This window comes from Belonocnema kinseyi, chromosome 4 (assembly GCF_010883055.1).
Source record: "Belonocnema kinseyi isolate 2016_QV_RU_SX_M_011 chromosome 4, B_treatae_v1, whole genome shotgun sequence".
NCBI classification, from domain to species: Eukaryota; Metazoa; Arthropoda; class Insecta; order Hymenoptera; family Cynipidae; genus Belonocnema; species Belonocnema kinseyi.
This window is the reverse complement of record NC_046660.1, coordinates 140,680,435-140,695,649: the sequence shown is the minus strand read 5'-3', so window position 1 is coordinate 140,695,649 and position 15,215 is coordinate 140,680,435. Positions and strand designations below refer to the sequence as shown.

The window sequence follows — 15,215 nt, the reverse complement described above, 5'->3', positions numbered from 1 at the left end:
AACATCATATCATGGATTTTTTCGATATTTTCTGGTGTAGTGACCTCTTTTGGGCGCCCAGATCGTTCAGCATCAACTGTGCTCGTACGGCCACAACGAAACCCGGTAAACCACTTATGAATCGGTCCAATCAACGGTGCAGAGTCCGGGTAATACTTATCCAGCTTGGCCTTGGTCTCGGATATCGTTTTCTTGCGAAGATAGTAGTGTTTGATCAAAACTCGAAACTCAGATTTTTCCATATTAAAAAAAACTCGGAGGTTAGTCGCTTCTTAGTGCTGTAACTTGTGAATGCGTAAACATAAATGGCTGAAGTTTTGACAGGCGTCATTTGAAGGATCAAGCTCGACGAAAATGGTTCACATTAGTGAATACTAATGCCATCTCTTAGAATTTTCAGGTACTTATCAGACTGCCTAGTATACCATCCCAACTCTTCCAAGCTCTTCAACAACTTTTTTCCCTCCCCATTTAGTGCCTTAACTTTGGATTTTCTTCCTCTTTCTTCTCCCCATTCCCTTCCTCCTCTGTCTCCTGTTCTCGAATTGAAATCACCACCTATTATCACCCTAATCTCTTCTTTGTTTTCTTCAATCATTTCTTTAATCTCCTCTGTTTTTTCTTGCATATCGCCGTTCACATAAATCCCCACTACCTTCCACTTCTTTCCTCTCATCATAGCCTCTTCTACTATTATTCCTTCTTTTTGTTCATTCCTGTCTTTCTTATCTTTCCCTGTTATACATTCATTCCTTACTCCCATCACCATTCCTCCCATTGCTCTGCCCTTTTTATTCTTCCTCTTTGCATTTTGCACTTGTCATTTGTAGCCACTTGGTAACCTTCCCCTTACTCTTTCCCATCCCTTTTCATCTAACCACGTCACCATCATTATGACTATATCCCATTGTGTCAAATTTCTCATAAACTCCTGATCCTTTCTCTCTAATCCTGCTATATTCCAGTAACAAATCTTCCATTCTTCCCTACATTCGTTTCTCATCTTTTTTTCCTTCTTACTATTTCTTATTTTCCTATCACCCGTTCCTTCCTCTTCTAGTTTACATGCACCTCATTTCTTACTATCTCTTTCCTTTCTTCATCCCAATCCCACCATACTCCATCTATCTGAATTCTCCCATACTTAACCCATGTTCTCTTTCCCTTTTTTCTTTCCTCTTCCGGTATTTTCCTTAATTTATACATCTTCCTTTCTACCCATGTCAAATCATCCTCTATTCTCTCCGTACTACCATATAATAACCTCTTCTTTGTCATCACCTCCCTCTTATGTTCCCATTTCTTTAGTTTCACCAGTACCATTATCTCCCTTCTTCTCACTTCCCTACCTATATTTCGCATTTCCTCTATCTCTACCTTAGCATCAATCCTTTTTAGTACTTCCTCCACCCCTTCCTTCAGCTCCTTCCCCTCTAATCTTATACCCTTTATCACTATGTTTAATTTTCTTTCTACCCTCTCTTTCCTCTCTATTCTTTGTTCTATGTTTCTCAGCCTTTCCATCTCCTTATTCCCACTCTCGCCCCCACCGCTATTCCCGTTCGAGCTTTCACGTTTCTTCATCTTACCTCTTATCTCCTCTACCTTTGCATTATTAACTTCTTCCCGCTTCTCTAGTTTTTGCTCCAATGACTCCATCCTCTTTTCCAACTTTTCCCGGATTTCTTCCCATTTTTTTATTTTTTTCTTAACTTCAGCTATTTCCTGCCTAATTTCCATCTTTGATTCCTCTCCCCTTCTCTCCTGCGTTTCTTCATAAATCCCCATTACCTCTATCATCACTTCTTTAATTTCCTTTAGTCTTTCTTCTTTCATCGACATTTCATTTCCATCTCCGCTACCGACAGCACCCTCCCTGATATCGCTTTTCCCTACCAAACTCTGCTTTTTCGGCGGCGATCTAAACATTTTCTGGTATTTTACACTCGCCCCGATATCTTCCTTCTCTTCACTGCTTTCCCTCTCCCCTCTCTTCCTTTTGATAAATGCTTCTATTGACCCTACGCTTTTTGCTCTTAATCTTTCCTTTTCTATAGTTTTTTTATACTTCCCCCTTGCCTTCCTTTCCTTTATCTCTTTCGTCGTACTGAACACTTCCTGCTCTAGCTCTGTTTCTTCCGAGGAGATACTCGCTCCACTAGCCATTAATCAAATTCAAATTTTCCCGCCTTCTATGCTTCCCTGCCTCTACCGTCGATGTCTGTTACCTGTCTCGTCTTTCTTTGTCGCTACCCAACCCTGCTACTACCACTCCGTTAACACAGTCTTCCCACCCTGTCACAAATCTCCAAACAAACTTCCACACAAATCTGTCTCAATCCTCCAAAATATCTACCTCCCCTTTGCAATCTCACAATCCCTCAATTAGATCTCTCACCTCCACACCCTTCTACACACTTCCACAATCCACTCACCTCAAATTTCACCACAATATCAGAAAGAACTGAAATGTACTCTATAGGTGTAAAAATTATATATATATATATTTTTGGTACTATTTCAGGTGGCAAGTAAGAACATAAAATTGAAAATTATGAAAAAAATCCTGCTGAATAAGTGCCCTACGCCCTAAACAGGTAAAATTTACATTTCATTTATTTTATGCCGTTCCGATTTTGGGGAAATCCAAACATCTGGGAACAGAAAATACAAAGGAAAGAGTCATAAAAAAGGGAAAACGGGCGCTTATTAATAATTTAATTATTGAGAATAGATTTAATGCGGATATTAGAAGCATGTGTATTTAGGAAAACTTAAGAAAATTAAGTTTTTCAGACTAATGATTCATTAATAATAGATGTTTTTGTCACTGAGGTTATTAAAACGTTTTTGAACTCAAAATTTTTTTATTTTTTGTCTGTTTTAGACTGTTTCTCAGCGGATTAAATCTCTAAAGAAAAAAAGTATTAAGCCCTTTGTGATATGATTGAAAGTCCATTTTTTTGCATATTTTAAATTGCTATTTTAGAAAATCTGTTCCGCATTTAAAACTGAGTAAAAAAAAGTATGATAAAAGAATCGCGATAAACTGAAAACTGTGCGTTTTATGAACGTTTTCTTATAGCAGAAAATTATTTTTTTGTCATTGATGTTATTAAAGGATTTTTGTACTTTACTTTTCTTTATTATTTATTACTTTTGGATCGCTTTTAGACATTTTAAATATTTTAAGACAATAAGTATTGAGTTCTTTGTTAAATAAGTGGAACTTAATTCGTTGTTTCACATATTTAAAATGATTGCTTAAGAAGTGTTATTTCGCACTAAAAACGTAGAGATTATTCTATAAAAGAGTAGGATAAATTGATAACTGCGCATTTATGGAGGTTTTGGTATGGAAGAAAATGTTTTTTTTTTATCATCAAGGTTAGTTAAGCATTTTTGTATTTGAAATTTGTTTAGTGTTTGATACTTTTGAATATTTTATAAATCTTTTAAATATTTAAAGTAAAAAAGCATGCAGCCTTTTTTGAAATAAGTAAAACTCAATTCTAAAAGCTTTCTAAATAAAAAATGGTCCATTAAATTCTCGCAAAAATTTTCATTTTGTCTTAGAACTACTAAATTTAAAATCAAACAATTGCAGAATTGTACAATTGTTCAATTTTCGACACTATTCTATTTTTAATTTTTGCCCTTCAAATTGTAAACCTGAAATTTTATTGTTATTTTATTTTGACCAATACTATAGATAATTTGTAATGCTTCCATATTGAAACAGGTTCTATTTAAAGTTGTTAAATTGTGAACAGTCTTATTTATATAATTATAAATTTTTAAACATTATGTACCATTCAATGATTGTAGTGCAGAACTAGATAACCAGCATTTTCCGAAACTGGGCTTTTTGCATATAAAATTCTCAAACAATCTAATACATATTTTGTTCACATAATTTTTTCGAAATCTCGTTTTTAATATAGTAAAATAAGACTGTTAGTGATTCAAAAGCAAATAGTTAACTGTACTTGTATCCCATCTTCATCTTTTTTTAATTTCTCTAGCCTCTTACCTTTTTTTAAGAGCTTTTTCTGACCATATTTATTTTACTAAATTTGGTTTAAAACAGTATAATAATAAAATGCTTTTTTTCTCAAAGAAAAATCTCTGGAATCAATCGAATTCCCACCAAAAGTCTTAAATCTCCATTTTCTACAAAAGTCACTTTTATAAGTGGTTTTTTTTTACTTAACTTTTTTCCGTGCCATCAGAAATGATATTTGTTAAAATTATTATTATTATTATTATTATTATTAATTTACAAATAAACATATACATATCTTCTCTTTATACGTCTTTCAGCGACAACTCATATGTGACGGTGCGAGCAAGACCGCGACACAAAATTTTTATTTTCCCGTAATGGATGCATTTTTTGCATGAACACTTTTTTATTTCTATTCGAGTCCCCTATATCTCCGCAGCAAGTTATTATTATTATTATTTTTTTGAATTACAAAATTGATTGTAGTTTTTATCCAAAGACGATTTTCAAACCCCATAGAATTTAAACCTCCAAATGCTTAAATGATTTACTCGTAATTGGTTAACTTTTTCTAATCAAAATCATCTTCTCTCAACTTAGCAACTCAACATTTCAGAAGAAAGATTTTACTTTTTATTTATACTGATAATTGTACTTTTTGTCGTTTTTTGCAACCGAGCCTTTTCCAGTTTTAGGCTCCTGTCATTTTGAAATTGTAAACTTCTACATTCTGTTTCTTGAAACTAGATTTTTTCAAATTATACATCTTCTTGTTTTAATTTAGCTTTTGTTGTTTATCTTGTTCTGTACTGCAGTCCTTCATTTATGAGTGACTTTGAAAATAAAAAGATTACGATACAAATACAAAATAACTTTTTCATTTGGTTGAGAATAATTTCATTTTCACGGCATAGTTCTATCATAGTCTATTGTTTGGCGCCAAACGCCGGTAGGGCCAGAATTGTTCAATTTCTCAGACTTCCAATTTGACGCAATAAAGAACTATGTACAGAAGTTATTTCAAGTTAAAAAATAAACTTCATTGAAAATTATTTTTAAATTGAAAGAAAATGCTCCTATACTAGGCGAATTTTGAAAAAAAATTTTAATTATTTTTTTCTTACTTAATTTTATTCTTTAAAGGATTCTCTACGAATCTCTGTGGTACATTTTAGCTCTAAATAACTCTAAATAACTAAATAATTTTAAACTGTCATACTTATTCGAAAGTTCGCCTAGCGCAATCTTCTAAAGTTAGTTACAATTAACAATGGAAATATTTTCCTCAAGTTTTAAAATAGTTTTTGCACTTAAGATAACTACTAAATAGTGTACAACCTGAAATACAAATTTATTTTCAATTTAAACAATACGAACATGCATCAGTGAATGCGTAGTTTTTAATATTTTATCTATTAATTTTTTAACTAAAATACCACACTGCTCAGTTCGAGGCTCAGTTTCTTTGATGTTAATTTCAACCATAAACGTTTCAATTTTCAAACTGTACATTTTTCAATGACAGGGCTACGTGTACAGAAATTTCAGCAAGAATTTCAGGACGAAGGGGCTCTATATATTGACATTGTGGTACGATTAGCTGGATATTTTCTGTACATTTTTTGTATCGTTCACAGGGGTTGAAGCCTTTACGTTTTTCTTACAATTATTTATTAAATATATTTGTCTCATTAATAGCTAAATATGTATTTATTTATAGCGAACAGAAATCCCATTTGAGTAAACATTTCAATTGAAGATAAGTTATAAATTTTAAACTACTGCAACCGAGAATTTTATTCTCAATTCATATTGACTTTTCATACCTTATTATAATGCCTTTTTGTACAAGATAACAATTTGCTTTTGAATTTATAAAAATTTAAAGAATTGTAGGTAGACATGACGGTTAAAAGAAATAGAAAATATTTCATGAAAAGCAACAAAATCAATGGGATCTAACAGGAGTGTCAGAAGTGCTCCGCCCTCTCGTCCCAAATATATACCTTCTTTGCTTTACGTCTCTAGTTGTAATCCTTCAATTCAAAGGATGGGGTACTCGGAAAATTTACTGATGCTAACAGAAGATATTGAGTAAAAATTTCCAGTCCACTTTCCTTCCATGAGGTTCTAGGTTCTTTGATAAAATAATTTTCTGAGACTTTGTGAATCTATACGTTTCATGAAATTATGTGTCGAATGATATATACTTTGAAGAGACCATTTTTTGACACCTCATATATATGCAGGCCGTTCAAAAAATGCTTAACGTTTTTTCTTGACAGTTTGGAGCCCCCTCCGGTCGCTTTTTCTATATAAGGTCTGTGTAAGTTTAACAGTGGAGTAAACCTCGTGGTGCCCCCCCCCCCCCCAAGGAGTTACAAAATTTTAACGGCCTCGTATGTATTATTTATTCTTCTCTAGATCTGATTGAATCACCGAGTGATTAGGAAGGTGCATTGTCAATAAACACTTAAATCCCCAAGATGAACTATGTTTTGAAGTTCTTTAGAAGATATTGGGAAAAGAATTGAAATATTTCAATGTATTCTTAAGTTATAAATATGTACATAATAAATTTATATTAAAAATGTTATTGTAATTTTTTTTCTGGATAATGTCAATTTCTCAACTTACAAGAAAAAGCCATAAAAAATAAAACTCGAAAATGATTTTCAAAAATTATGAAACTCAATTAGTGATTTGGAGAGACAATTAAATATCTTTCATTAAATACTCTTACAGTAACGATTATAATTAAATATAATGTTTGTAACTTCAAGAGGTTTGAAAACAAACCTTTATGTAAAATTGCACAATTTTAAAGACAACCGACTTGAAATTGTCGTATTTTCTAAGTCATATCACTTTAATTTGAAATTCTTAAAAATTAGACTATATAATTTCAAAATTAAGAATGTTTGCCATGAGCGATCATTAAACAAGTAAATATTAATCAAAGTTGAACAAAATTGCATTTAATGTCAACTGTAGACATTTATGAAAATATCAGAAAAATATTTGTCTTGAATTAAAGATACAGTTCGTTCAAATATATTTCTTTAATTGACAGAACTTTTCTTTGCATTGAAGAATATTTTTTTCCGAATTTTGATAGTGACATGTTTGTTTTTACATTATTTACTTTTAACATCATTCACATAACCTATAAAATGAACAGTTAGATCTATGCATATTGTATAGCAATCCCAGATGTATTATATATAGTTATTAGATTTTAAAAAATCGGCATATATGTACCCATAATTAAGTATATATAATTATTGTCAAGTTTTCAGGTGCATTGGGTTATATTGATTTATTCAGACAAAAAGTGTCAAAAGCTTAAATATAAAAAAGATCTTTTTTAAAGATAAAAAAATGCCGATTTGAAATATAAAATCCGGAAAGACTGGTCTTTGTAATGTAACGGAATTGTTTGTGGCTCAAATCTATCTTTTACAATGCAAAAGATGAGACACATATTGTTTGTTTTTCATAACCAACAAAATGTTCACCAAAGTTAATTCCTTATATTTGAAAAGTCTACGAATATAGTCAGGGTTTAGAATCCATATCTTCTGTTTGAAAATTCTACTGTTTGGTGAAGAACATAATTATTTATATGAAAATTATACTATATTATGAAAAATCGACTGTTTGGTTAAAGAGCCATCTTTATTAGTCGAAAATTCAAATGGTTTGTTGAATAGAGAAGTAATCCTTTTCGGTTGGAAATTTATCTGTTGCGGTAGAAAAGTCATCTCTTTTACTTGAAACATCAAGAGCTTGGTAAAAGATGAAACTTTTTTCTTGAAAATTCGTATCGTTTCTTGAAACTTCAACTGTTTGGTTTTACGTGCAACTATTTCGTTCAAAATTAATTGCGTTGGTTTGAAAATCCAATATTGGGTGGAAAACTTTTTGTTTTGTTTAAAAATTCAACTTTACGGTTTGAAAAACTCGAATGGTTTTTAAAACCTTTGACTATTTAGGTACTAACACTAATGTTATTTAAAAGAATGTATTTTTCAATTTTTTTGCACTTTCATAATTTATAATTCCGAAAGTATTAGAATCGCCCGAAATTTCAAACCCTAATTTTTTAGTGGATCTCAACGTTTCAAGACCGACAGTTATGGTTTTATCCATCGAAAATTCAAATTTTAAGCCAAAAGGCGTCAGATACGTACAAAAGTTGAAAGGAATAAAAATACTTTTTAAAGGACATATAATTTTGTTATCAGCCATTTAATAATAAGACTTGATATTTTGGTTTAATCGAAAGAAGGGCTAGGTAGGAGATCTTTGGTAGAAGTAAGTCGAAAATAACGAAAGTAATAATTGCATATTGTTACGGGCAGACGCCAATTCCTATCTGGCTATCTGGGTACGCCCCACCCCCCCTGAAAAATGGTTCAGTAAATTTTTCTCAAATCCACTGCAGCTGCTTAAATGTTTTGGTGCTATATGTTACTTAGCTTGGGAAACTCCGGAAGCTAAAATTTTGCCAGATTTGAAATCTTATTAATTAATTTAATAATTTTTGTTTATTTCTCAAACTATCGCATTTTTCGATATTATCCTTAAATAATTTTGCACTTCCAGTTTAAAAGTATAAATAGTCTCATTCGTAACTTAATTTTAAAACTCAATAACAAACAACATACATTTTTTTATTGCTGACCTAATTGTTTTATGAACGTTCATTAGAAATACTATTTTAACACATAAAAAGCAGAATATGAGGGATTTTTATGGAGTCAAAATCAAAAAAGTGGTTTTTAAAATCTAATTTTAGACATTTTAAAGAGGAGCCAAAACAGGAAATTGCATTTGCTGAAGTGTGGACAAAATTTTGTAAACTGATTTAGAAAATTTTTCAAATAATTATTCTTTCTTTTAAAAGTAATAAGTGTTTATCTTTTTGTGGAAAAATTAATGTTTTTAGTTGAAAAGTCAACTGTTTCAGTCGAAAATATATTTCGTTTTTTGTGAAAATAGATTCTTTGTGGCTGAAGACTCATAATTTTAGTACAGAAATCAATTTTACAAGATATATTAATTATTTAAAAAATTGTAATGAAAAAATTAAGAGTTTGCCCTTTTTTCTAGAAGTTTGTTCCTGTAAAATGGTATGCGGTAAACGCTGTGAATGCGTAAAAGCTTGATTAAAATGTTCCGTAATTTGCCTAAATATTCACGGTACAGGTTGTCTTGATGAAGAAATCATAGATAAACTGCCAGAAACAGTTGATGATTTTGACAACTAATAACAGTTTCTCAACTAAATTTTAAAAATTATTTGCCAGTGTGCAGTGGATTAGGTCTCGTGGGGATACCACATAAAAAAATGCATCACAAACTTTATCGCATAGGTGGTGTGGAAATAAGTCACTGATCCATTTTCGGAAAAATGTTGATATAATCTATAATTGTTTAAATAACAACAAATTAATTAGCAATATTTATAAAGAATTGTGTGCTCTCAAATTTTAGTCCAACACATTATGACCGAAAAACCACCCCATATCGAGATATGTGCAAGAGAAAAAGCATGCGGGCTTCGAGATCAAACTCACCCCTACTCAAAGGGTGGATTACTCGGTGACTGTGACCCGCACAACAAAAATGCATGTATCCCTTCTTGTTTAGAATTTGATATACTGAGCTGTTTTTGTCGTTAGATGCACCCTTTTCGAAATAATCGCCAAAAACCAATTTCCGAGGGATGTTCGTTGGATTTAAGGGTGATTCCGCCCATCGGCCAGAGGGAAACTTGATATTTGATTATGATGCCATACGGAAACACGTTCGCTAGATATCAAAACTTTATAAATTTTTTCTGGAAAAAAGTACAATTTGACTGGACTACTTTGAAAATTGGGTAATTTTTTATTTTTAAGTTTGTATGAATACATGATTTTAGCCAATAAATCTTAATTAAGTAAACAAAGTAATTAAAGTTCACTTATTAGAACCATACATGTGAGAGGTATACTAGATTTAACCTAATTTTAGGTTATGTGTTCTGTGATAAATAGAGATGTCAACTTTATGCATTTAAGAATGCTGCATTATGCGGTAAAATTCAAGTGTTTTCTAGGGCGTTAATGTCATAATAGTGATGATATTCTAAGGCTTCTGCGCATTAAAATACATATTTATACATTGTTATGCACCGTCAAATTATATTGATCAAAAACGATTTTGAAACTCGACAGTACAATCACATTAGTTATTACACAGTGTAAGGCTTATCTGTATTCGATATTTAATATATCAATCAGCACTTAAATGCTTAACGGACCATTATGTAAGAACATTCAGCATCTTCTCTGACCTTGGAGTACAATTCATATCGTCCAGGCATTACGTACGAAAAAAGTTCTTTTCACCGCATTAAGCAGTTTATGCGCGTTTTTTTGGCTAAAACGGTTTATTAAGGTGTCCTAAAAAAATTTCAAGTTTTATAGAAAAAAACATATCTTCAATAGGTGCCAAGTTATGGCCCTTCAAAGAACCTGGATTTAAACAAATATTTTAAAAACCCAAATTCTGAAGTTTGTATCTGTACTTTGGAACCTATTCAAAAAAAAAATGTCCAAAACTTCAATTAATTAATTAATTAATTAATTAAGGGAAAAGTTGTAGAGTAGGAAATTATGCGTGAAACTAAATAAAAAATAATAATCTTCTAGTCTCCATCTATCAAACGTTCTCATTCTTAAAAAAAAAAATAGTTTTTTTTTTCTATTTTGAAATATTTATAGCCAAAAAAGTTTTTTTTTAATTTTTCGTTTTGTACATATCCTATAGAAAAACGTTAAAGTAATAATTTATAGAGGACTACATTTTGCATAAGTAAATTTCTTTTGCTTTTATACACTGTCAAAAAAAATCAATTGAATTTTACATCTCTGGTGGATGTAAATAAAAGGACCCTCGTGTATCGGAGTAACATTACGTAAAATTGTAATAATCTACCTAGAGATGAATTTTACAATTGAATCTGCTGTGATGTTCCAATTCGACCGATAATTTTACACACGAAAATGTAAAATTCATTATGTGAAAGAATAAAATAAAATAATATTGATTAGGGTGACAGGTTTCGAACACTCGAAGCTCAAACTTCGTATAAAATTTCATCGAGATTGAAGAAACACATCTATGTTTTGAATAACTACATTTTTTCGTTCCAATAGCAGAAAATGTAAAAGCCAAAAAGGAATAGCTCGAATTTGATCTGTTTTTGTGTGAAAGCTGTGAAAAAAGTTGAAAATAGCTGTCAATTTCTCCAAAATTAGAGGATGAAGGCTTCGATAAACAACGAAAACGAGAGAGGCTTTTGTATTCACATATTATTTGATTAATTATGCTAAATTTTCAATTAATTATAAATAAAAAATCTTACAGTTTCCGCCAGGGTAAAATTAAAAATTTTTGGTAAAATTAAAAATCTCGATGTAATTTTCAATCACAGGAAAGTGATTTTACCGACGCATGATATTTTTACGCGCTGCGACTGAATTTTCCCTTCTGAATCTAAAGTTCGTACGACGGAATGTGTAATTTTATTTTTATCGAGTGTTTAATATTACACTGCTGTTCGAAGGTCCTTTTATCTACATAGCTAGAGGATTTATTTTCACACACTTTCGTAAAATCACACAGTGAAGTGTGTGATATTTACAATGATACAATATGTAATTTTCCGAAACTTTGTAATTTTACACAAATCTTTTTTTACAGTGTAGGTCACGAGTTATGACCATGAAACTTTGACCCTTCCCATTTGAAAAGATCTTTATATGATGTAAAATGTGCTGGGACCTTATTTGAGCATTTTGGTAGTATACTTCCATTCTTAGTTCATCCAATATACTTTGTTCTCCTTTTCGGTTAAAAATCAATAAATTGTTCAAACATTGCTTAAATAATACGCTTCAAACTTTCATTTGTATGCATATTTTATGTATTTACTTTATGAAAATTACCTCCAGAATATCTGTTGTCGAAAGTAAAGGAAAGAAAAATATATAAATTAACTGGTTTAACATTGTTTATTTATTATTTATAAGAAACGTCATTGCAGGGATTAGTTTTATAACTTTTTATTATTTTATGTTGAGAATGCCAAAAATGGATAAACTAATGATAATCCCTTCAATAAAATTTCTTATAAATAATAAATAAACAATGTGAAACCAGTTAATGTATATATTTTTTCTTCATTTACTTTCAACAGCAGATATTCTGGAAGTACTTTTCACGAAGAAAATACATCAAATATACACACAATTGATAGTTCGAGGCGTATTCTTTGAACAATGTTTGAATCATTGATTGTTTTTTAACAAAAAACGAGAAAATAGTGTATTAAAATAAACTATAAATGAATACGTGCCACTAAAATGCTCAAATACGGTCCCGCTCAGCTTTCTAATTAGGCGGTTTAAGCGCATAAATGTGTAAATATATACGTATAAACGCGAAAAATGCTTTATGCTCAATTCGGCTCCATGTTATGTGTGATATTATGCGGATTAAAAATTGGGTTGAATAATCCCAAAACATGATAACAGGATAATCTTTGACCACTTTCGTAAAATTATACAATGACAGTGAACTCTTCCCTATTTCAGGTTTCCTATATTTCAAGGCCCCCATACACGGCTATTATAAATTGCGTAGTTCCTTTAACTCCCACCACGGTCCCTGTACGCTCTCCTTCGTGTCAATAGCTGACCAATGAAAAAAAGAGGCCTGAAGAGTGGAAAGTTTGAACTAAGTATTTTGGAATGACGTCATGGGAAGGCAGAAAACTTTTTCAAGAAAATATTCTAAACGTTAAAGTAATTTAGAAATGTACGAATACTAATATTTGTCAAGTTGAGAATCTATTTTCTCTGTCATGTTTCAGTCTTTCGTCAATTGACGACCTTTCAGTGTCACGAAATACAATCAACTGTTCTAATATTGAGTTGAAGTACTCGATCTGATACACTAACATGAAATTTTGGATATTTTATTTCGTGACACTGAAAGGTTGTCAACCGACAAAAGAATGGAGCATGACTAAGAAAATCCATTCTACACTTGAGAAATATTACTACTCGGACCTTTATAATTTACATTTACGATATAGCCTCCCAGACGTTTCCGCCCATCCCAGCTCAAACGGGTCTGCAACGTCGTGCTGCAAAACTCACTATTTCGCGAAATATGCGAGTCGCTTTTTTATTCTATAATATTGATTTTAGTTGAAAAATTTTCGTACGTCCACAAAAAGACTGGCATGCATAAAGCACTAAGGGACCGCGACCTTGTCAACTGCGCAAAAAGGTTCCATCCATGTGAGTCCACACGCATTGCGCCTTTCCATTTCGCTGCTGGTGTTTTTATGCAAATGTCGCAACCTGTATAATTATTGATTTAAAATAGACCCTCGCTTTTCAGTATAGTTGAAGACGTTGCTTATCATTAATAATACATTAGGAAAGCCAGATTAATGTCGTTTTTTGGTACAGATATATTAATGAATTGACGTCACATTTTGGGGAGGCAATTTCAAGCATCAAATATTTAAAGTAAAATAATAGAACACGATAATAGTTTTACACCTAATTGTGTAAACATTTTTAATTGGACTTTAGGCATAATATTATGTAGATTCCCTTTTATTATTGTTATTGTTGCTTATGGTAGAATATAGTTCAGACACTAGGATGTTATATCGGTATTTAACAATTTAAAAATAATAAATAAGTCAATTAAAAATAAACAAAACATAAAAGTACTACCACTTGTCTAAAGCAGCCGGTGGATTGTGTGGTTAAAACGTTTAATTGTCAAAAAAATCTTTCCATTAAAACTTAATTCAAATTTTTAATACTGAAACTAATTTTTGTATAATAATTTTGACTTTAAACATCAGGTTTGAAACTTAACCTGAACATTTCAATTTATCTTCCTTCTTTTTTGTAAAAGTTCGAAATTACATATTGATCTACTCAATAATTATGTTTCCATTTAAAAAGAATTAAAGAAAAAAAAGACGAAAAAAAATTCAATTGTAATATTTAATGCGCTTTACATAAAAAATTGATTTTAAGGTTACACCTTGAATTCAAAACTATGATAAATGATGAAGGGCTCTGTTTTCGGTCTGCTAACTTATGATTACGTACACTAGCAGTAAATTCAGTATTTAATTATTTTAAAACTTAATGTAGCTTTAAAAATGACGAAATACAAAAAAAAAAAAAATAGTGAAAGGGAAAATCATTACGTTTTCTTATATAAAACCCTTGATAAATATATATATATCTGTGACGCTTATTAGCATTGATATTAATATTGTGTACTAAGAATGAGGTGAAGCTTTTACTTGATAAATTGTTGTTATTATATCATATTTCTTATACAAAAAAGTTATCATTATACATAAAATGCTGTTAGAAAGCATTTATCAACTTTACTAACATAGTTTATTGGAAAATAAGTAAGTTTATATTTGTTCAATTTATTGGGCCATTTTAACTCAAGACGGCCAAAAACGTGACCATTTTTTCTCAACATTTCATACTTATTTAATTATTAATTATGGCTTAACGATTTCAGTATTTTGAATATATAAATTCATTACCTTTAACATAATTACTTGTTAGTAGATGTATAGGGCCGGTTCTGGACCACGATTCCTACCTTACCGGCATCGAGAAGCTTCAAACTGTAGTGGTTCGTTTCCGTGCTGAATTTTCTGGAAAACAAGGGTTCGTGTCTGTGCTAAGCTTTGAGATCTTTCTCGAAGGATCCTGATGACGTCACGATTACGCAATAGTCTGTAGCCAAATTCATGTAAATAGGTTCAAGGTTATCACGTGCATGTGTCAAAGTAAAATGAGAAAAACAAGGTTGATTTATTTCTTCCTGACAGATAATACGTTTGGTAAATGCAAAAAAGATGCGGCTGTATAGGTTATTTTTATATGGAGAGCTACGTATGGCATTCTGTTTTGAATATTTATTTGATTTATTGTTTCCTGATAGATGATACTTTAGCTAAAAATTCTTGCCTTTATTTGCTTAATGCGTAAAAGACGCAGGTGGACAGATGAAATTTGATATGAGGGTTATTGCATGGCATCCTGTTATGCTTATTAAGTTTGATTTGAAAATTCCTGATAGATGATGGTTTAAGTAA

General features: G+C 31.1%; 1 protein-coding gene across 11 annotated transcripts in view; it reads left to right on the top strand.

The window, feature by feature from the left end:
• LOC117171308 (exocyst complex component 7) overlaps positions 1–15,215 on the top strand; it is a 336,468-nt gene that overhangs the window by 33,206 nt on the left and 288,047 nt on the right. For 6 of the 11 annotated variants that reach the window (XR_004466862.1, XM_033358480.1, XM_033358485.1 and 3 more), the window contains exons 2-3: positions 2,525–2,597; positions 9,694–9,893. The exons of 1 other annotated variant lie outside the window; for it this stretch is intronic. Coding sequence is in view for 6 of the 10 variants with exons in the window: in XM_033358480.1 (XP_033214371.1) it covers positions 9,799–9,893 (95 nt within the window). In the remaining 4 variants the exon portion in view is untranslated. The remainder of the gene's footprint in view (positions 1–2,524; positions 2,598–9,693; positions 9,894–15,215) is intronic. 4 more of the 11 variants (XM_033358484.1, XM_033358482.1, XM_033358487.1 and 1 more) reach the window with 2 other exon arrangements.